General features: G+C 48.4%; 2 protein-coding genes across 3 annotated transcripts in view; one reads left to right on the top strand and one right to left on the bottom strand.

The window, feature by feature from the left end:
* Positions 1–1,884: 1,884 nt before the first annotated feature.
* ACTR1A (actin related protein 1A) lies at positions 1,885–21,031 on the bottom strand. Of its 2 annotated transcripts, XM_084749122.1 has the most exons (11): positions 20,871–21,030; positions 12,895–12,959; positions 10,048–10,123; positions 9,363–9,488; positions 7,522–7,646; positions 6,231–6,447; positions 5,621–5,713; positions 4,937–5,111; positions 4,779–4,840; positions 3,716–3,756; positions 1,885–3,569 (listed from the first exon to the last, which is right to left on the bottom strand). In XM_084749122.1, exons 1-11 carry the CDS (start codon positions 20,916–20,918, stop codon positions 3,467–3,469), a joined length of 1,131 nt encoding a protein of 376 aa, XP_084605248.1. In that variant the 5' UTR covers positions 20,919–21,030; the 3' UTR covers positions 1,885–3,466. The 2 variants fall into 2 exon arrangements, with proteins under 2 accessions (XP_084605248.1, XP_084605249.1); XM_084749123.1 differs by lacking the exon at positions 4,779–4,840 and having other exon boundaries at positions 20,871–21,031.
* SUFU (SUFU negative regulator of hedgehog signaling) overlaps positions 19,726–22,547 on the top strand; it is a 104,380-nt gene continuing 101,558 nt past the window's right edge. Inside the window, exon 1 of the mRNA XM_084749085.1 lies at positions 19,726–19,864. Coding sequence (XP_084605211.1) covers positions 19,863–19,864 — 2 coding nt within the window. The 5' untranslated portion in view covers positions 19,726–19,862. The remainder of the gene's footprint in view (positions 19,865–22,547) is intronic.

Raw genomic sequence — 22,547 nt, 5'->3', positions numbered from 1 at the left:
TAAGGCAGGATTGCTTCAGGTTCCAAGCTAGCCTAGGGGAAAAAAACAAAACAGAAAACCAACAAACCTACTGATACCTCCAGCAAATCAAGCAAGCAGACGGCTGGGTGATCACGCTTGGAACCAGTTAGTTACCTCAGTGCCATTGCTGGACACAGTCTTCAAAAAGGAGCCTCTGCTAGGCTGGGGGCTTTCAGCTCAGAAATCACCCGAAGAGCTTCCAAACACCAAGGCCTGAGTTTTTGCCAGGATCCCACCGGATGGGTCTGAACGGTGGTGTGAGCCTTTATGTGGTGAAAACCTCTGCACTACTTAGCACACATACTGCTTAGATCACATACTGCTTAGCAGCGACCATGGCCTCCGTCTGCCAGATGTTCGCAGCTTCCCCAATCTCCAGTTGTGATCACCAAACAAGTCTTCAGATATTGTTAATTGTGTCCAGTGGGCAGACCGATTCTGACAGGAACCTTCTGCTATATGCCTATGTTTCTGAGCGTCTGTACAGGGAATCCAACTGTGGGCTAAGGCACATGGCCCAGCCAATGTTTGTGTGTGTGTGTGTGTGTGTGTGTGTGTGTGTGTGTGTGTGTGTGTGTTTTTCTGGAAGTCTTTCTAAAACGGATCATAAGACACCCATACTTTATAGTAATTGGGGGAGAGTAAGCACTTGTTAGGTATCTAGCAATTTTCTTTTAGACACAGGAATATATATATAGTTTGTGTGTGTGTGTGACATGGTTTCTCTCTAGCCTGGTTGTCCTGGAACTCACTCTGTACATCAGGCTGGCCTCAAACTCAAGAGAGCCACCTGTCTCAGGCATATGTTACTGTGCCCCTAATTTTTTTAAAAGAGAGTTGGGCATAGTGGCACACGCATTTAATCCCAGCACTCGGGAGGCAGAGGCAAAGGATTTCTGTGAGTTCAAGGCCAGCCTGGTCTACAAAGCTAGTCCAGGACAGCCAGGGCTACACAGAGAAATCCTGATTCAAAAAAACAAAAACAAAATTTTTTAAAGAGGAAATTCTTATTACATTTCTTTGTGTGAATATGTATGTGTATATGTGGGTGTGCATGTAGAGGTCAGCTTGCTGCATAAAGTCAGTTCTCTATGGGTCCTGGGAATCAAACAGAGGTGGACAGAATTGTTGGCAAATGCCCTTTATCTGCAGTCATCTCAATGGTCCAGGCTCTTCATCTTAATCCATTTCCCACGGTTTGTGGGTGCGTGGGCCAGGAGTACTGGGAATTGAGTGCAGGGCTTCATGCATGCTAGGCAAGTGCTTCCCTACTGAACGTAAGCCCCAGCTCTCTTTGAGACATGGTCTTACTAAGCTGTGAGACTGGCTCTGAACTCTGTAGCCCATGAAGTCCTTAGAGGTGTGATTCTATTGTCTCTGTCTTCTGAGTAGCTGGGATTACAGGCTTGGTTCAAGTGCTTATACAAATGCATTTGGTTTTGCTTGGTTGGTTAGTTTTTTGAGACAGGGTTTCTCAGTGTAGCCTCGACTGCCCTGGACTCGATTAGTAGACCAGGCTGGCCTCAACTCACAGCGATCCCCATCATGGTGGCACATGCCTTTAAGGAAGAGGCAGGCAGATCTCTGAGTTTGAGGCCTGTCTGGTTTACAGATTGGCACAGCGTTCCAGAACAGCCAAGGCTACCGAGAAACCCTGTCACACATGGAACAAACCAAACCAAAGCCCCTCTGCCTTCAGGGATTAAGTCAGGCTTTGAGCAACAATTTGGGTGTCCACAGGAATCAGACCCTCAATTCTCTTTCCATCCACTGCCCAGGCTGGTGGTATGGCCTGCTTATCACATTCAGGTAGCCCCCTTTCTTTCTAGCAGGCACTGGCCACAGAAAGAGGCCAGACTGATGTATCTATCCGAACGACTTTATTTAAGTACACTGGGCCCCACCAGGCAACGTGGCTCTGCGAGGCTGTGCAAGGGCCGGGCTTGGGCTAAGAGAAGGTGAGCTGCGTAAGCGCACTGCAGTCCATGGGTTGCCACACTGACTTCACACACCAGCTTCGGCTCACATCTGGCAGGGGCCTTTGGTCATAGGATGGTAGAGAGAGAAAATACTGTCTGGAATCTGGAACTGCGGTGGGACCTGGTATCACTAGTGAGGGTGCCGGTGAAGACAGGCCCACCCTAGCTTTGTACTATCTGGGTACAAAAGCCCTTGGACCACTTCTGAGAGCCAGGCTTGAGCCCATCAGATCTTGGCACTTTGGTCTGGCCCCTTCTCTCCATTCAAACAGGTCCAAAGTCAGGAGTGGCTTTGACCAACCCGGAAGGGGCCTCCTTGCCACTTTAACTTAGTCCCCTGGTCAGCTAGAGTGGCAAAAGGCAACGTGGTTAACTGCAGCTTTCTTAGTTTTAAAGGGTCTAGATCTCCAACACACCTCCCTCGCAAGGGTCCTCTGCCAAAGCGTGATGCTACTTCCTGTCTGAGAAGATCCAACCACAACCAGCCTGTTGGTTCCAGGGCAGTGAGCAAGTGGGGGAAGGAGAAAGGGGAAGGCTGGTTGGGGTACCTTGTGCGCAGCCTCCAATCCCGCAGGGGCCTGAGGCCTGTGAATACTGTCAGTTCACCATCAGCAGGGAATGACAGGGCCCTGGATGCTATGGAAAACCTAGGTGCTGTAAACATTAGTGTAAGCAAGGTGACTGGTGCAGGAGATGGAAAGCCCTCTCCGCAGTCCCTTTACCAAACAAACACTTCAATAAATAAAACTGTGAAGATGGCATCAGAACAAGGATGTATGAGAAGCAAATAGCAGGACCTGGAGCCCACAGGTCCTTACAGACTCCCAAGACCCCTGGATGTGGCCTTATAAATTAACCCTGCGGCTGTCTCCTGTCTTCCTTAGATGCCCAGTGTGGTCCCAGGTAGACACAAGTATACTCTGCCCTCGCCTGACCCAGCCTATAGCCTCTGCTAGAGTGCTTTCCAGTCTCCCCAAGCCAAACCGAAACAAAACCGACAGAACACGACCCCGGCCCCAGTCCTCAGCCTGATCCAGAGGCATGGACAGCAGAATGATGAGGGGGAGACGGCGGCTGCCTCCAGCCTCAGAGCCCTCGGGTGGGGTGGAGTGGGGCCAGCCCGGCCTAGACTGGCAGCAGCAAGGTCTCCCTATGGCAATAGGCATAGTTCGACACAGCCAGCCAAAGGCCTAGCTGAGAAAGGAGTGGGCCTCTGCCAGAGCTCTTCCCTGTAAGGGGCCAGTTAGGAGTCAACCCCAGGCCTCAGGCCATCACCATCGTGGGTAGTTCAATGTCCTTTCTGGGCCCAGGATCTCTGGGCCCCACGGCACTCGATAGGCGCACACACTCATACTATACCCACACACTCACTCACACACACAGGCAGTTCCTCTCAAACACTCCAACTCAGGAAAGCGAGTTTGAAAGTGGAGTTAACTCCAGAGAGAGGTGGTGGTGTCGCGACATTAGAAGGTTTTCCTGTGGATGGATCGGGCACCATCTTCTTCATATTCCTTCTTCGAGACCCACATCTTCTTAAAGGTGTCCAGGGAAGCAAGAATAGAGCCTCTGGAGTAGGGAAAACCCAAAGGAGCAGGTGAGTGCATTGTGCAGCCAAGCCGATCCCTCGGGGGCCTTTCTTACAGGGACAGGGAGGGGGGTGGACATGCCAAAGGCTGGCCTCCCAGTCTGCCGTCATCCCACGGGCTACTCACCCAATCCACGTGGAATACAGTCTCTCCTGGGGTGCAGATATCTGCGGAGGGGATGGGAGAGGAATCTAAGACACCGGACTCTGTTGATCCCTCTTCTGCGTGTGTGTGTGTGTGTGTGTGTGTGTGTGTGTGTGTGTGTGTGTGTGTGTGTGTGTTCACAGGTGTGGGAGAGCATACAAATATGTGGGTGTGCACACACGTGTGCATGCACGGAGGCCCAGTGTTGACATCTGGTGTCGTCCTTGACAACTTTTTACTGAAGCAAGCGTCTACCTAGCCAACTTGCCCTTGGGGTCCTAGTCTTTACCTCCCACACGCTCCCAAGTGACTGCCTTGCCTACCTGGCCTTATGTGAATTCTTGGGAAGTCAGCGCTGGTGCTGATGCTTGCACAGCAAGTGCTTTATCCGCTGACCCACCTTCTCAGCCCACCCCACCTCTGCCCGCCTTCTCACTGTCTCACTGCCAAGTACAGTGGCTATGTGCCGTGCAACAGGCTCCTTGCTGCGCCTGTGGATTCTGCCGGGAGCTCTGGTAGCCTGACGCTGAGCAGAGAGCTACCCCATGGCAGAACTAGGTGCCTTTGGGGCCCTTGCTCTCCACATGAAGTTGACAAATGCATTACAGGGGTTCCATCTTGGGGGATAGGAGGGAGCATGGCAGCAGTAAGGGCAAATTGTCCATTTTGTTTTCCTGAAAGACCTCAGTGGGGACCCAGCTAAGTACTCTACCACACGCAGACACTAGACTTCACTGTTTTTAGGGTCTCGCTATGCAGGTCCAGGCTAGCCTGGAGCATTTGGCAGCCCCCTGCCTCAGCCTCTGAAGTGTTGGGATTACAGGTGTGCACATGTAGCTACCATTCCCTAGTGAAGAGGGAGAGTGAGAACAGGTCCTCTTGGGGCAGATGCGTGCTGAGGTCACTCTATATGCTGGCAGCCCCTGGTGCTGCCTACAGTGCAGTGCTCGCCTGAGGACCTTGGGCAGACCCAGCAGGGGAACCACCATGCTCTCTAAGTCCTGGAGCCCAGGTGTACCCAGCCCAGCCTCCAGGGGGCTCCTACCCTGATCTTCACGTCCTTTGGAGCTAGTTTCTTCACTTCACTCAGTAGCCTGTCACCAAAACCTAAACGGGCAGAAAAAGAGATTCCCCAACTTAACTCTGCACATCCAATCCCTGCGGGATGCTTCCCCAACAACGGCCCCATGAGCAAAGACCAACCTTTGAACAGGGTAGAACCTCCCGAGAGGACAATGTTAGAAAAGAGTGTGCGCCGTAAATCCATGTCAGACTTCTGGATGGCAAACACCAGGACCTCGTGGATACCCTCACTCTCCTCGCCGATCAGGTCTGGCCTGAACAGCAGCTCGGGGGCCCGGAACCTGGAAGGGCCGATCTGTAGGATAAAGAGCCAGCCTAAGAGGTTGGCCTGGGCCTGAGGACCAGGGAACAGAAAAGGTCTCTCTGCCTATCTCTTAGGATCCAGGTGTCTGTGAAGCCCAGGCTGAAGACAAACCTGTGACAAGGGTCTCGAGGAGCAAAGACAGGGCTCCTGGGAACAAATAGGGAACAAACAGTTCTGGGAAACGAGGGCGGGAAAGCGCTTGCCTTACTACTAGCTCTGGCATTTTCTAGCTAAGAGATCTCTAGCATTAACACTCTCGGAAAAGTCTCCTTAGCAGGAGTTCCAGGGAGCAGCGATTTCACTAATCTGTACCCAGGGGCGGTTAAAGAGAGCACCCACGTCCACTTCCTATGGAAGTCCCTCAAGGGCCTCTCCCTTTTAGAGAGAGCACAGGGCCACTTGTGCTCTCAGTTCTGCTGTTCAGACCCTCGCAGGGCATCTGCTTGAGTGCAAAGCTTAATGGTAGGTGTCAGGCGGAAAGGGAAAGCCTTGGTCACTACCTCAATGGTGCTGCCGTCGGGCAGGTAGTACTGAGCCTTCTCGGTCTCTAGTGTCTCGTCCTTCTGGGGGTTGATGGACAGGTAGCAGGCTCTCTGCAGAATCAAGGATGACAGTCAGCATGGCTGGAGACCCAGTGCACTGCCAGGCAAAGTCCCACGAGAGTGACATGCTGTTGCAGAGAGATCTGCTCGTCTGCAGCAACTGCCTAAAATTGCTTGCCCACAAGCAGGCACAGAGGTCTGTCACACTGCCCTAGGGGCATTTAAACGTGAATTCTTCTTCCACCTTACTTGTAAGCAAATCTAGGACGGTGGCTCTGTAACTCCTGGGCTGAGACTATGGTTTAGCCAGGCTCAGACATCCTTCCCTTACCTCTGGTATGGTTCTGGCTTCCCATGACCAGTTTGTGTGTTATATTACAATCTGTAGTAGTGAGCACTCACTCATGCACAGGGCCCAGCTTAGGGACTGAAGACAACAGCTTCTTTCCTACAAGATGGCAGCATCCAAGGAGGTGAAGGAGAGAGCCACAGCCAGGTGCTGGCCCAGGACCCTTTCTCAGGCCCACTGCCCCACATCCCACCCGAAGGCCCACACGACATCACTCACTTCCTTTATGGCCTTGACGATCTCGAACTCGGAGGAGGAGTGGAAGTCATAGCCCTCCTTGCGCAGGTAGAGGCGGAGGAAGCGCGAGACGTCTCGGCCAGCAATGTCGATGCGCATGATGGAGTGAGGCATGGCGAAGCCTTCATAAATCGGGACTGCGTGGGTGACACCATCCCCGGAATCTAACACCACACCTGTGGTCCTGCCTGTGGCATAACTGAGGCAAAGGGACAGACAACCACTGAGCCCCACGCCCCTCGAAAGAACCCACTTGTTAAAGCTAAGGGTCAGTGGAGATGAGCCTTGGGTCCACCTTTCTCCAGGGCCCCTCGGTGGGTGGAGGACTAGGGAAACCTTAGACACTGGATGAGGACCACCTCTCCAGCATCCAGAAGAGCAGGCCTTCTGGTCTCGGAGTACAGCCTGGCCTTTAGCTGTCCTGGGGTCATGACCTAAAGGGCAGCTTCAACTCCCAAGAGAAGAGGAGGGAAAAGGAGTGAGGGTTGCTTTTTCCCTTTCCTGGACAGCCAGGTCTTGCCCACGCAGCCTCTGAGGTCTGCTATAGTTTGTTTTGTGTTTTTAAATCTCCAAACGACAGGTATGAGACTCAGGGAGGGGAGCAAACATACTCGGCCTAGTGGTCAGAGGTCAGCAGGTAAAGCCAGCCGGGTGCCATGGCAGCTGCTGCCAGCCAAGGCTGGATTTTGTCCTACAGGAAGGCTGGCCCGCTAATATCAGAGATTGCCATTTGTTCAGGGGTCAGAGATTTTGATTTGGCTATGAAATCTTTCAATGTATTTTTGTTTTGGGGGTGCTGAGGCTCAAACCCTAGGCCTTTCTACATGCTAGGCAAGTGCTGTACTACTAAATGTCATCCCCAGCCTAGGAAATCTCCCAGCCGGCAAATGCTGCCTCACGATGTAATGGGGTCCAATAAATCATCTCGGCAGCAGACAGGTAGGCATGAGGCAGGGTGGGGCTGCCTGCATCACAGACGCAGCCCAGTAGAGCACCTGGCACACGGTCAACCCAGCGCCAATACTGGGATACACTAAGGAGCCTTGAGGAAGGGCGGTGGCAGTGTGTGGTCATGGACTTGGATACCAAAGAGCACTGGGACAGTCTCAGTACCGGCCACACCTCTGCTTCTGGTTTCGTCTGAGGAGCTTCAAAGTCTACTTTCAGTGAGCGTTTCCTTTTCTCCCTGTCTAGCTCTTCTTCACTGGGGAGAGTATATACGGAGGCTCAGTCGCTGTGTGAGGCCACACTAGCCGGGCAGGCTGCTACTCACAGGCTAAGCACGGCTTGCATGGAGATGAAGAGAGCTGGCACGTTGAAGGTCTCGAAGAAGACTTCTGCAGCTCGCTCCCGGTTTTTCCGAGGATTTAAAGGTGCCTCAGTCAGGAGCACAGGATGCTGGGAAAGAGGCCCAAGGAGGCAGGCAGTGAGGCCAGCTTGCTACCTTTGTGACCCTGCCTTGAAAGTCTGCTAGTCCAGGAGGCCTTTGTCAGCCTCCTCAGAGAAAATGGCCATGTCCAGGTCTCTTTCTTTACTCTCCAGCTCACACCCTAAAGTCTCCTTCTGTCCTCACCCCGACCCCACCTCCTTATCCTCCAAAGCTCATCTACAGGCCACTGTATCTGCTGTGTATTGCCTACCTGTCAGGATTTTGTTAAACTCTGATTTATGATACTATAAAAATATTTCAAAATAGAAAATTATTTAATAATGTTTTTTTTTTAAATTTTGTTCTTGTGGTACTGGAGTCTGTTTCACATGCTACACAGGCACTCCTCCACAGAGCTACATTTTCAGCCCTTTTATTTACTTATTTCTATTATTTTTAATTTTATTATTATTATTTTGTTTTACTTTGTTTTTTTATTTTTATTTTTTGAGACAGGGTTTCTCTGTGTAGCCTTGGCAGTCCTGGTACTCGCTCTGTAGACCAGGTGGACTCAAACTCATAGAGATCTACCTGACTCTGTCTCCCAAGTGCTGGGATTAAAGGCATGTGTCACCACTACCTGGCTTATTTTATTCTTTTTTTAAAGTGATGTATGTAGCCCTAGCTGGCTTATAACTTGCCATGTACACCAGGTTAGAGTCAGACTTAAGAGATACACCTGCCTCTGCTTCCCAAGTGCTGGGATTAAAGGCGGTCGCCACCATGCTTGGACTGTTTACATTTTAATAATTTAAAATTATGTTTATGTATGTATATCTCTGCATGTACCAGTGGAAGCTGGAGCTGGAATTGCAGATGGTTATAAACCATCCTGCATGGGTGCTGGAAACAGCTCAAGTTCTCTGGAAGAGCAGAACTTGCTCTTAATTGCTGAGCTGTCAGCACATATTGAATCTATTTGAAACCTTGAACATTTCCTCTCCCTGAAAATAGATACATTCTCCTTTGATCCCTGAACTACTCCCTTGGACATTAGTGAGGATGGATGGGCCCTAAAAGATGTGAGTATGAATCCCACCTCTACGCCTTTACTCATTAAATGATTCTGGAAATACCACTTCGATTTTTTTCATTTCCTTTTCTTTTAATTTTTACTTTTCTACATTTATTTGTGTATACACACATGCACATATGTGAAGGTCAATGGTCACCTTATAGAGTCGGTTCTCTCCTTCTACTGAGCATTCTGTTTTGTTTGTTTTTGTTTTTGGAGATGAGGTTTCTCTATGTAACAGCCCTGGCTGTCCTGCCCTGTAGACCAGGCTGGTCTCGAACTCACAGAGATCCACCTGCCTCTGCCTCTCAGTGCTGGGATTAAAGGCTTGTGCTACCATGCCCAGCTCAGTAAAGTGCTCTTAACCCTGAGGCCACCTCTCCAGGCCCTACTTTTGTTTTTTGAGATGAGTCTTGCTACATAGCACTAGATTGGTGTCAACTGTTCCTTGATGCTGCTGCCTCCGCCTGCAAGTATGTGCTACCAGCACACCTAACCCCAGTCTTAGTATACGAATAGGGATGGTATGAGTATAAAACGAGACGATCTAGGAAGTCTGCACCCCAGTGCTCGTACATGTTTACACTCAAACACTTCTGGTGGCTATCGTGGTCATTTTCATCCTCCTCCTCCTCTCTGGGGTGGAGTGTCCTGCACACAGGTCCCTCACCTCCTCGGAGAAAGTCTGCAGCTGGTCCTTGGAGTAGACATACTGCCAGATGCGCTCCATGTCGTTCCAGTCCTTGACGATGCCATGTTCCATCGGGTAGCGGATTGACAACAGCCCTCGGTGCTCCTGCAAGCAGAGGGCACAGTCGGTAGCACAGTCGGGCTCTGGCTGGTACCCTGCCCTCCCAGGCCTGAGACAGGCAGAACCCTGGAGGCTGCAGGCTGCAAGGTGCTGGACATTCTTTCTGAGCAGCTGTAAAGCGAAGGCTTCTGAATTCCCATGGCCCCCGGGACCTGTGGCCCCCACCCTATTACCTGGTTCTAGGACACAGTCTCCTGGCTCCTACCTCAGCACTTGGAACCAAAATGGGCAGCAATGACTCTGGTTATGTTTTCTAGAGCCTATCTCGGGGATCCTCCAAAGTTAGGGTAATTAACTCAGACCTAGGGCAGGCCAGGCTAATCTCAACTTCTGAATCCCTCTTGCGAAAAATATAACCAAGCCAACTAATCTAATTGGTAAGACAGTGACAGGACATAGAAAGACAGTAAAGGGCCCATTTTCCAGACTGGTCTGTTTCACAATGTGGGGTTCCAGCTGCTACTTCTCCCCTTTATTCATTGCTGTGGTGGGTAAGGCAGGTCCTCAGCAAGCCTGAGGCTTCTTCTGTTGGACTGGGAATTACCTCAGCTTTGGGGCCAATGAAGATGTCACCTTCGAGGGCTCCTGCCATGACACGGACATGTTTGGGTCTGCCCACACTAGAAGAGACAGCAGAAAGGAACATTTTTCATTTCAGGACAGACCACAGTCCGGACACTCCAACGCACTCCCGTTCTACTGTGATCGGGAGGGAGTCCACCATAGGAGGGTGGACTCAGTTAATGTCCATTTTCTTGGTTTTATTTTTCTGTGTAGTTTTTGTTTGTTTGTTTATTTGAGACAGGGTTTCTCTGTGTAGCCCTGGCTGTCCTGGACCTGCTTTGTGGACCAGGCTGGCCTTGAACTCACAGTGATCCACCTGTCTCTGCCTGCCAGAGTGCTGGGATTAAAGGTGTGCATCACAATGCCTGGCCCTTTTCTGTGTTTTATATAAAGAACATGTATAGTTTGAAGTTATTTTGCATATTATCTATTTTTTATATTGTTTTATAAATAATACCTCTAGTTCTTGTATTTTCCCAATGTGTATACAGACGGAAATAAAGAATTCCTAGGGCTGGAGAGATGGCTCAGTGGCTAAGAGCACTGTCTGTTCTTCCTGAGTTCAATTCCCAGCAACCACATGGTGGCTCACAACCATCTATAATGAGATCTGGTGTCCTCTTCTGGCCTGCAGGCGTATATGCAGGCAGAACACCCATACATAAGCTCGTACATAAAATAAATAAATCTAAAGAAAAAAAAAAAAAGAATTTCTAAATGGCCAGGCAGTGTAGTTCCTCCCTCTTTAATCCCAGCACTCGGGAGGCAGAGGCAGGTGGATCTCTGTGAATTCAAGGCCAGCCTGGTCTACAAAACAAGTCCAGGACAGCTAGGGCTACACACAGAAACCCTATCTTGAAAAACAAAATAAAAAACAAAACACAAAAAAGTATTTATAAATGAATGAGGACTAAAAACATGTTTAGGAGCTGAGGTAGCTGTGTCAGAGCCCACCATGCATGTGGCCTTGCATTTTATCCCTATTTATAAAAACAAAAAATAAAACCCTAAAATCTTTAGCCTCTAAGCCCTGTCATCCCAGAATTACTGAGACTGTGATGGTGTTGCCCAGGTGCCTCATTTCTCTTCCCACATAAGGACTCCCTAAGCCTCTGATGCCATCCTCTCCCTGTAGTCTCTTCCTTGCAGAAAATCTCCTATTCTAAGACAGCAAATGTGGTTTAATGTTAAACTCCATCCTGGAAAATAGAAGAATAAAAGGGATGTTAAAAAAAAAAAAAGCCAGGCATGGTGGTGCACGCCTTTAATCTCAGCACTTGGGAGCAGAGGCAGGCAGATCTCTGTGAGTTTGAGGCCAGACTGGTCTACAAAGTGAATCCAGGATAGCTGAGGCTACACAGAGAAACCCTGTCTCGGGAAAAAAATATATTTTACAGTATTCAGGAGGCAGAGGCACAAGCAGATCTCTGAGTTCCAGGCCAGCCTGGTCTACAGAGTGAGTTTCAGGACAGCCTGACTATCCTGGGCTATACAGAGGGACTCTGCTTAAGAAAATAAAAACTAAGGGCTGGAGAGATGGCTTAGCAGTCAAGAGTACTAACGGCTCTTCCAAGAGGTCCTGGGTTCAATTCCCAGCACCCACATGGCAGCTCACAGCCATTTATAACTCCATGATCCAACATGCAGACATACATACAGGACATACATGCAGGCAAAACATCAGTACACATAAAATAAAAATAAATAAATTATAAAAAAATTAAAAATAAGATAAAAAGCCAGGCGTGGTGGCGCACGCCTTTAATCCCAGCACTCGGGAGGCAGAGGCAGGTGGATCGCTGTGAGTTCGAGGCCAGCCTAGTCTACAAAGTGAGTCCAGGACAGCCAAGGCTAACACAGAGAAACCCTGTCTCGAAAAACAAACAAGCAAGCAAACAAACAAACAAACAAAAATATAAAAATTAGAGGTCTTTGCAGTTCTCTGAGACACCAACAGTGTCTCTCTCTATAGTCCTGACTATCCTGGAACTCTCTCTGTTGACCTGGTTGGCCTCCCAAATGCTGGGATTAAAGGAATGAGTCACCACACCCTGCCTTAGAATTAATTTTGTTTTTGAAGACAGGGTTTCTCTGTGTACTTCTGGCTGTCCTGGAACTTGCTTTATGGGCCACCCTGACTTTAACCTCACAGAGATAAGCCTACCTTGGTCTCTGCCTCTTCAGTGCTTGGATTAAAGGTATATGCCATCATGCCAGACAGAATCAGATTTTAAAAAAGACGGACAGTAAGATGGCTTAGTGGGTAAGGACTCTTGATGTGCAAGTCAGTGACCTGGGTCTGACTCCTGAGGCCACCTAAAGGTGGGAAGAGTAAACTGACACCACAAAGTTGTGCTCTGACCAGCACATGCATGCTGTAGCACCTACCTCCTCCAACTCACACACTTTCACACTCTTATGCACGCACACACACATATACTTTAAAAAAATAGAGACCTTTGTTGTACCTCTCAAAATATACCAGGTAATAAGAAATCCCTTCTCTTTTCTTTTTTTGTTTTTTCAAGACAGGGTTTCTCTGTGTAGCCTTGACGTCCTGGACTCACTTTGTAGACCAGGCTAGCCTTGAACTCACAGAGATCCACCTGCCTCTGCCTCCCAAGTGCTGGGATTAAAGGTGTGAGCCACCAGAGCCTGGCTACAAATCCCGTTTTTAATCCCAAACCCAGTTCATATCCTTTGCTTATTGTTTTGGGTACGAAGGCCAACTTGAAAGCAAACGCGTCCTCTTCAACAAGGCAGGGCTAGCCGCAGGGCAAAGCCTACAAGGTCCCCAAAGTCACAACCAAACCTCAAAATGACTTACTAGTTTGGAAAGCAGTATTTGGGGATTTGATCGCCAGCAAAACCAGCTTTAATCACTCCGGATCCCTGGGGAGAGAGGAGAAAGAGAAGTGAGAACCATGACCATACAGTTCCATTTCCACTAAGAGAGAGCCTTGCATCTGTATTATAGCAGATATGAGAACAGCAGCAGACAGGAAACAGTGACTACACATCCAGGCAGAGACGGGACTAGACATGGTCCTCTGCATGTGCAAGGAACTGTTCAGTGTCTGTGTAATTTCCTCTTTGACTGCATGGAACATATTTTACAAATAGCATTGGTACCAATAATATTAACACATAGAACTGATGGGGACAAGGGGATGGCTCATCAGATAAAAGCACTTGTTACACAGGTCTGGTGGAAGGAGTATGTCGATTTCACAAAGTTGCTCTTTAGCCTCCACATGGGGGCTGTGGGATGTACACACCTGCAGTCTCTACACACATGCACAAAAATAATAAAATGAAGTTTGAAAATATTAATAAGGGGAAAAGAAAAAATAGAAACATGAGAAATAGCCATCACCTAGAAGTTGCACGTTCTGGTACACACTAGGGAGACAGGGAGGCACGGGTTCCTTTCTGTTCTACTGCATGGGATGCTTTCAACCTGCATTCCAACTGAGGCTTCAATTCTCCCTGTCCCCAGGTCTCTAGGACACATCTCACTACACGCATCTTGCATTGGTTCTGACCAAGTGCGTTTTCTCTGTCTCTTATTGAAGGGACAGAAGCACTATACTTTGTAGAGCACCCCCCCACACACCCCCAAACAAGCCAGCGCTTCACTCCTGTGTCTCCTGACAGTGAAGAACAGGGAGGCCTAATGACTTGTCTGAGGAGAGAAGACAAGATGCAAATTCCCACTCCAATACCAGGTACGTTGGCTGAATGCACTGCCAAGAAAGAATCCTTTTTCTAACAAGCATCTTTCATACCTTCCAGGACCAACCAATGTAAACACTGACTCTAGGCACTGATGGTGTGCAGGGAAGACATCAAGACACAATCTTGCCAGCAAATATGCCCCATTCTCCTCCTCCTCCTTTTTCTTTTCTTGTTTGTTTGTTTTTTTAATAATTTATTTATTTTTATTTTATGTGCATTGGTGTTTTGCCTGCATGTATGTCTGTGGGTGTTAGATCTTGGAGTTACAGACATTTGTGAGCTGCCATGTGGGTGCCAGGAATTGAACTAGGGTCCTCTGGAAGAGCAGTCAGTGCTCTTAACTGCTGAGCCATCTCTCCAGCCCCGTTAGTTTGTTTTAAAGATTATTTTATTATGTATACAGTGCTTCACCTGCATGGATACCAGCACATCAGAAGAGGGTATCAGATCACATTATAGATGGTTAAGAGCCACCATGCGGTTGCTGGGAACTGAACTCAGGACCTCTGGAAGAGCAGTCAGTGCTCTTAACCTCTGAGCCATCTCTCCAGCCCCCTGTTTGTTTTTGAGACAGTGTTTCTCTGGGTATCCCTGGCTGTCCTGGAACTCATTCTGTAGACCAGGCTGGCCTCAGAACTCTGTCTGCCTCTGCCTCCTGGGTGCTAGGATTGAGGTCGTATAACATCATGCTCGGCTCATTCTCTTCCTCCTAAACTTAACTACTGCCTTATTTGGTTCCCGCATCCTCCTACCTGACATGGTCTGCAGTCAACCACTTCTGGGGCAGAGCATACTTCCAGAAGCCACACACCATCAGTTAATACGTGAGAGATGCAAAGTAGCCAGAGCTATCTTTGCACCCAGGGCTTGCTGGCACACCCTTGGCTCTCTGCCTCCTGCTCCTCCACAGAGCGGGAAGATGGGCACGATGAGACCATCCTCTTGCTGTCTGCCTCCGGCAAGTCTGAGGACAAGGGTGTATGTGGCAAGAAGTGGTGGAAAGACCGGGAAAGCAGTGTGGAGGGGCAGAGGGACAGCCAGTTCTCTAGGAGGCAGGAGCCTCTAGTGGCAGAGGAGAGCACACACAAGGTAGCTGCAAACTCCCTGGCCTGGGCAGCACGGCAAGGAGCCCTGGAAGGTTCAGCTGTGAACTGAACCCAAAGCCTAGGAGGGAGAGGACTTCTACTGCAAACCCTAGAGTTTGGGCGGGTGGGTGGTAACAGCACTGTGCAAAAGACTGTCAGGAACTTGTCCGTTCAAGTTCCTAATAATTGTTCATTGTCTTCATCAGGTATGTGATGCCAACAGACTAGCTGGATCTCCTGGCAGGGGTTCAAGACCTTTACCTTAGACCAGTATTCATTTACTTGAGATGGGACTTCACATATCCCAGGCTGCCCTCAACTCTGTTCTGTAGCTGAGGGTGACCCTGAACTTCTGATCTCCCTACCTCCACTTCCTGAATGCTAGAGTGTAGCTGGTCTTTGCTACTTTGTGGGTTCTTCGTTTTCCTACCCTTTACCCCCCTGGCTTCACCCTCTATCACTACATAGGAGAGAAAGGATAGAGGGGAGAGAGACAGAGAACCTTGAATTTAATTTCTTTCTTCTTGTTTCTACTTTGAGCATGACTACTAACAAACTGCAACCAACCCTCCTGAATGACAAACGGCCACCAGCCCCACCTCTCAGCCCCAGCATTTATATACACTCTGAAAAGTTCCCCCAAAATTCCAAACATCACACACTCTGCAGCTAACAAAACCACACCTCTGGCAAATCATAGTTAGCTGCTGGGGACAGGTATATATCCCTACACCTGGGATTAAAATGGAAACATAGTCTTATAATATTTCTGTGTTTCTTGAAGAAACCACAATTCCAGAATTGTTACTACATTGGGATTACAGGCGTGTGCCACCATAAAAATAGGTTCAGATTTGAATATTTTTAAGAGCTGATTTTCCAAGTTGTTTGCTTTTTAGTTTACTAGTTTAAGGACAAGAGTCTGGGCCGATGACGCTGTAGATTCAGCCATGCTTAGAGGCACACACCTGTGAACACTACCAACTGGAGGCTGAGGCAGGAAGATCCACATAGCAAAACTCTGTCTCAAAAAATACCAAGGGAGGGGCTAGAGAGAGAGAGATGGCTCAGTGGTTAAGAGCACTGAGTGTTCCTCCAGAGGACCCAAGTTGGAGTCCCAGCATCCATACTGTGGCTCAGCACAGGCTGTTCCAAAGGGGAACTGATGGCCTCTTCAGATATCTTCAAGAAATGCATGCATGCCAGGCTAGGTAGTGCAAACTTTTAATCCCAGCACTCAGGGAGGCAGAGACAGGCCAGACCTCTGAGTTTGAGGCCGGCCTGGTGTACAGAGTTCCAGGACAGCCAAGACTACACAGAGAAATCCTGTCTTGAAAACAAACACAAATTTAAAAACTGCATGCATGTGGTGTACAGACATGCAGCAAAACACCCATGTATATAAAATATAAGCAGATCTCAAAAAACCCAAACCCAAAGCCAAGTGAAGCAATGCCAGATTCATTTATTTGTTTCTGAGTATAAAAGGCCCAGTTGCAATACTGTGCCTTCTTGAAGGATAACCCCAGTGGTTATCCCCCTGTACCTCAGCAAATCATTACCTGTACCATGACAAAGCGAAGCGTATCTCACTGCCCTCTGTTAGAATCTGTGATTCCTATTTTTCTCTACTCAAGATCAGAGACTTCACCTAGCAGTATTTGTCATTTGCTAGACACCAAAAGAGACTAGCTGGTGAAGTTAAAGTCATGAGCAAAAGATTGGCAGATAGAAGCCAGGTGTGGTGGCAAATGACTTTAATTCCAGCACTTGGGAGGCAGAGGCAGGCAGATCTCTGTAAGTTTGAGACCAGCCTGGCCTACAAAGCAAGTTTCAGAACAGCCAGGAATATCCCTGCCTTGAAAAAAAAAAAAAGAGCAGATAACAGGATATAGTGGCACACGTCTTTAATTCCAGCACTCAGGAGGCAGAGGCAAGTGGATCTCTGTGAGTTCAAGGTCAGTCTGCTCTACAAAGTGAGACCCTGTTTAAAAAAAAAATTTAGAAATAAAAATTGGCAGGTAAAACCTAAATTCTGAACCTGACCGAATACCTAGAAAGCCAGTAAGCAGTCCTGGGCAGAGCTGGTGTAGGGAAGGCAAAAGCAGCACTGGGAGTGATGCATTAACCAGACCCAGCTTGTCCCTACGGCCCCAGCAGGCATGGCAAGACAAGAGTTGGACCAACAGGCAGAGGGGAGGAGGGGAGGAGGGGAGGAGGGAAGGAGGGGAGGAGGGGAGGAGGGGAGGAGGGGAGCAGGGGAGGAGGGGAGCAGGGGAGGAGGGGAGGAGGGATGCTCCATTGTGCAAGCTGTTCCTCAGAGCACACAGAAGGCTACATCTACTTCAGCAGCATTTCCACGGGAACTGTGTGCGGACCTGGCAATAAGCTGCCACCCAGTGCTCACTTCAGCAAAGGAACCGAACAAACACCCTCTGGAGGCTTCTTCAAAGTGCAGTCTCATGCAATGTGTGAAACTTACATATCACATGTATAATTTACTAATTCAAAGTATAGACTGTTTTTAATACAGTCAGAATTGTATATAACCAGGGTTTAGCCATATAGCCAAGGTTGGCCACAAACTTGTAATTAATTGAAGAACTTTTTAAATTTTTTATTTATTTTTTGGTTTTTCGAGACAGGGTTTTTCTGTATAGCCTTCGCTGTCCTGGACTCACTTGTAGACCAGGCTGGCCTTGAACTCACAGAGATCCACCTGCCTCTACCTCCAGAGCGCTGGGATTAAAGGTGTGCACCACCACACCTGGCTTTTTAATCACTCAAGAAAAGCTGTATCCATTCTTCCAGCACTATGCAACTACCAACTTGCTTTTGTAAATCACAACAATTTTTATATTAGCTGCCAATGGTTACTAATGTAAGACTGCATATGAAATAATCTGGAAAAATCAGAAAACCAGCTGGTTATGGTGGCACACAACTGCAATCTCAGCTCTCAGGAAGCAGAGAGGCAGAAGGACCCTAAGTTGAGTTTTGCCTACATAATGAGTCTCCAGGGTAGCCAGAGCTACATAGTCAGAGCCTTTTTAAGGACAGAAACAAGGGATGGAGAGACGGCTCATCGATTAAGCACACTTGTTGCTCATCCCCAGGACCCTGGCTTGATCCCCAAGCATCAATTCAGGAGCTCACAACGCTAATTCCAGTTCCAGGGTGGCTGATGCCCTCCTCTGGCTTTCTCATCACTGCCTGCATGTGGTACACAAAACAGAACTTGAGATGTATTCAAATCGCAAAAAAGAAAAAAGGATCAAGGGGGCTAAGGAGCTAGCACCTGAGGTAGGACCACTTGCTGTTCTTCCAGAGGACTGGAGTTGGGTTCCCAGCATCCACACTGAGTGGTTCGCTACTGCCGTAAAGGCAGCTCCAGGGATCCAAGGCAAGGGGCTTGTGGGATGGACAGACTGCTGCACTGTTAATGCCAAAACACAACCGATAATTCTTGTTTTAAAAAACCTTGATTTTAATTATGTATATGTCTTGTGTGGGGATCAGAGACCAAAGAGGTTATCTGATCCTCTGGAGCTTGAGTTACAATTGTAACCTGCCCACACGGGTGCTAAGAATCCTCTGCAAGAGTACCAAACACCCTTAACTATGGAGTCATTTCTCCAGCCTGAGATAGACCATATATATACATATATATATATATATATATATATATATTTTTTTTTCTTTCAGTGACTAAGAAGAAGGCAGACCTAACACACGGGAACTGGCTAAAGATATAAGTAGTACTCTTCTCTGGGTATCAACATTGAGAACAAGAAATTACTCAAGACCCTGCCTCAAACAAACAAAGAAGTGTTATTTGCCCATTTAAGGCATTACATAGCCGAGACCCCTCATCTTGGTTGGGTGCCCCCTCGCCCTGGACATTTCTGTGATCAGGACAGAGATCATTAATTATTCACCTATTTAGCCACTTAGCCAATAGAAAGGCTTTATTTTGTACACTGAACAGAGCAGGGTGGATATGGTGGTGGTGGGCTGCAGAGACGGCCCATTGGGTAATAGCACTAGCTGCTGCCCTTCCAGACTGTGGATCCGTCCCTGCACCGCGTCCATGCTGGATGGCTCATAACTGCCCGCAGCTCTAGCTCTAGGGAATGCAATGCCCTCTTTTGGCCTCCAAAGACATACAGGAAAGGAGAAAGCACGTGCACACACAAAAATAAACGGGGGTGGGTGGATTGGTACTCTGTAGCGTGAAGGATCACTCCCCTCCCTACAGGGTTTTAAAAAAAAAGTCTATCAAGTCTATCAAGGAAGACAAAAAACAAAAACCACCTAAAAATGAGGTGTCTCATTTAATTAACCTTGTTTCCATCCCTTCCCCCATGGCCAACAAACAAACTGGGTCTTGAGTTTTAGAGGCTGGCGTCAAACAATGAGCTTGCATTTCTGATTTTCTGGCCTCCCTCTCCCCATTGCTGGGGCTGCAGGCATAGATTTATATACCAGGTTTATGCTGCTTTGGGATGAAGCGCAGGATCTTGTGGATGTCAGACAAGCACTACCATCTGGGCTACTCCCCAGCCTCAGCCTCCTCTTTTAAAAAGGCAGTCTACAACAAATAAGGCAGCCACCCTTGAAAGACTGAAGAACCTGGAGCCAGACTTCAGTGTGGGTCTTGGATCCTCAGTTCCTAAAGTGGGTGGTTTGAAAAAAAAAATCTCCCCAAGCCTCATGTTCCCGCATAAACTGAAGAAAGCAATCTCTATCCGTCTATGATGCAATAAAAGAACTTAGTGGAATGCCCAGGTCCTGAGGGTTGGAGCATCACACTCACTCTGAAAAGGTCAACCTAGGATAGAGGGAACTGGTAGTCTGCCTCGGTGGAGCAACCTTGAACGTGCACAGGAAGATTCCAGGCAGCATCGGTGGAACCAAACGTTTGAGTGGAATACCGAAACAGAAGACAACTGCCCTGGCTCATAAAAGCAATATGTAGGTTCTTTCTATTTGCCATTATTGATGCGTTTGTGGAGGAGTGGTCTGCAAAGGAATGCTATTTAGAAAAGGCAATAAGGCTTATGGGGCACCACGGCTGTATGACCTTGATCGCTTCTACCTTCGGTGTTCGTTCTGTCAGTGAAAGGAGGAGCAAACCTCCTTCTTAACCATTCATTATTTTTATTTTTTTGGGTGAGGCTTCAACTTGCATGTTGGTGTAAACTGCCCTGGAAACGCTAGTGCACCTGACACACTCGGTGTCCGGATAATCTCTTTGCATCCCAGCTGGGCACTGTGAAGAGGAAAGCACCTCGCTGCTTTGGTCGCTCTCTTTTCTCTTTTACCTTTACTAACTACAATTTATAATCACCAAGATAACTGAAATCCCATGGCCATTTCAGGCACCAGATTATCCGGCCCCACCCAGATTCAGTTTACTATGCCGTCCCTCCAGCTCACACTGTCCTCCTTCACCGGTGGCCCGGCGGACGCCTTCCGCATCGTGAGTGCGCCAAGCCAATCCCTACCCCTAGTGCGCTGCACCGCCCCTTATATAAGGAAAACGCTATGGCGGCCGGAAGAGCGACAAGCGCCGGAGCCAATAACCGCAGACTACTCGTTTAATCCGGCAAGGCCCAAAGGCGGGACCAATAGGCCAAGATAGACAACAAAAGCAGCCAATTGAGTAATGGAAAACCAAAGCGAGGGCGTGTGCCAGGCTCTAAGAGAACGGTTAAGGCCCCTGGAACCGAGGGTCCAAGGACCCTTCTCGGACTACAGCTTTTCCCTTTGTTTACTCTCAAATCCTCCATTACACGGGTGCTGGCTGGCCGCCCTGCCTGCAAACTATAGATGCGGGGAGGACGCGGGCGGCGGCAGCTGAACCCGCCTGACAGGCCGGGCCAGTGACAAAGAGCTGGCGGCCTAGGCTGAAACCTCGGAAACGATCCTTTCTGGAGGAGAGCACAGTGCCTTTTGAGATAGGAAAGATGTTACTCACGTTGTCGATCACAACAGGCTGGTTGGCGATCACATCGTAGGACTCCATGGCAGAGGAATCTATCCTTCCGAGGAAGGAACTGCCAGCCTGGTCCGCTGCAAACGGCACTGACACGCATGCGCAGTCTAGTCGCCGGTACTGGGCTTTCAGGGAGCGGCCCGACCTCGCCTCCTAAGAACTACAATCCCCGGCATCCTTTGCCCCAGGTTTAGCTCTCCAAAGCCTGGCCGAGCCTCTTCGGGTTTAGGAGATCGGACAGAGTATTTCCGACATGTGGTGCCATGGGGTTTGTAGTCTCCGTAGATTGAAGAGCCACAGGTTGATGATTATGTTGCATGCCTGGATTTGTAGTCCCTTTGAAGGGATTTTTCTTTTTCTTTCTTTCTTTTTTTTTTTTTTTTTTTTTTTTGAGACAGAGGTTCTCTCTGTAGCCTTGGCTGTCTTGGACTCGCTTTGTAGACCAGGCTGGCCTCGAACTCAAGATCTGCCTGCCTCTGCCTCTGGAGTGCTGGAATTAAAGACGTGTGCCACCACACGTGGCGAAGGGATTTTCAGTACACCTTTTTTCCTTATTTCTTTTATTCCGAGATAGGGTTTCTCCGCGTCGCCTTGACTGTCCTGGAACTCACTCTGTAAACTAGACTGGCCTCCAACTCAGAGATCTGCCTGCCTCTGCCTCCCCGAGTGCTGGGGTTACAGGTGTGCGCCACTGCTCCTGGCGCCTCGTTGGAGTCTGGAGTATTTGTGAGTAGTAAGGATTGGATTTGTCAGTAATTCAAGGAAGATTGAATTTTACAAGTTAGTCCCACCACTCAGCCACTCTGTCATTTGGGCAATATAAACCATTAATAAACATCTCTAATGTCAGTGGTAGAATGCGTGCCTAGCACATACAAGAGCCCCAGCAGCGCCAGATGGTGGTGGCACACACCGTTAGTCCCAGCACTCTCGAGGCAGCGGTAGCCAGACCTCTGAGTTCCAGGCCACCCTGGTCTACAAGAGTGAGTTCCAGGATAGTCAGGGCTACACAGAGAAAGCCTGTCTTGGAAAAAAAAAAACAAAAAACAAACAAACAAACAAAAACAAGAACCCATGATGCAAAAGCCAACAAAGGTTATAAAAATACGTGTAGTTGAATGCAATGGAACTACGGGTCTGAAATACCATCTAAAGGCTTAGAAACTGCTTTAGTATCTCTTTTCTGAGTTTGACCATGATGGATGAGAATATCCAGGGGAAGAGAAAGATTATGTAAATGCTTCCAAAACAGCTTGGCATTTTCCCCGGGCACTTTTCGAATTGCAGGACCTTTTTGTCCATAGTATCAAGAGATATGCTGGGCATGGTGGCGCACTCCTTTAATCCCAGCACTCGGGAGGCAGAGGCAGGCGGATCTCTGTGAGTTCGAGGCCAGCCTGGTCTACAGAGCGAGTCCAGGACAGCCAAGGCTACACAGAGAAACCCTGTCTTGAAAAAAAAAAAACAAAAAACAAAAAACAAAAAACAAAAAAAAAACCCGAAATATTAAAGAGTTGTAATATATTAATAATGACATACAGCCTAATTGAATTAATCAGTTGCCCGGCTTATCTTAAAATCGTGTATCAGCAAATCAAAGTTAAGAGCTTCATAGGCGCTTCTTAGGGGTTTCACAGGACCCTGGCACCTCTGGGTACC

Source organism: Acomys minous (genome assembly GCF_964271855.1).
Source record: "Acomys minous genome assembly, chromosome: 2".
Taxonomy (NCBI): Eukaryota; Metazoa; Chordata; class Mammalia; order Rodentia; family Muridae; genus Acomys; species Acomys minous.
The sequence above is the reverse complement of the archived record's forward strand: the minus strand, read 5'-3'. Positions and strand labels throughout refer to the sequence as shown.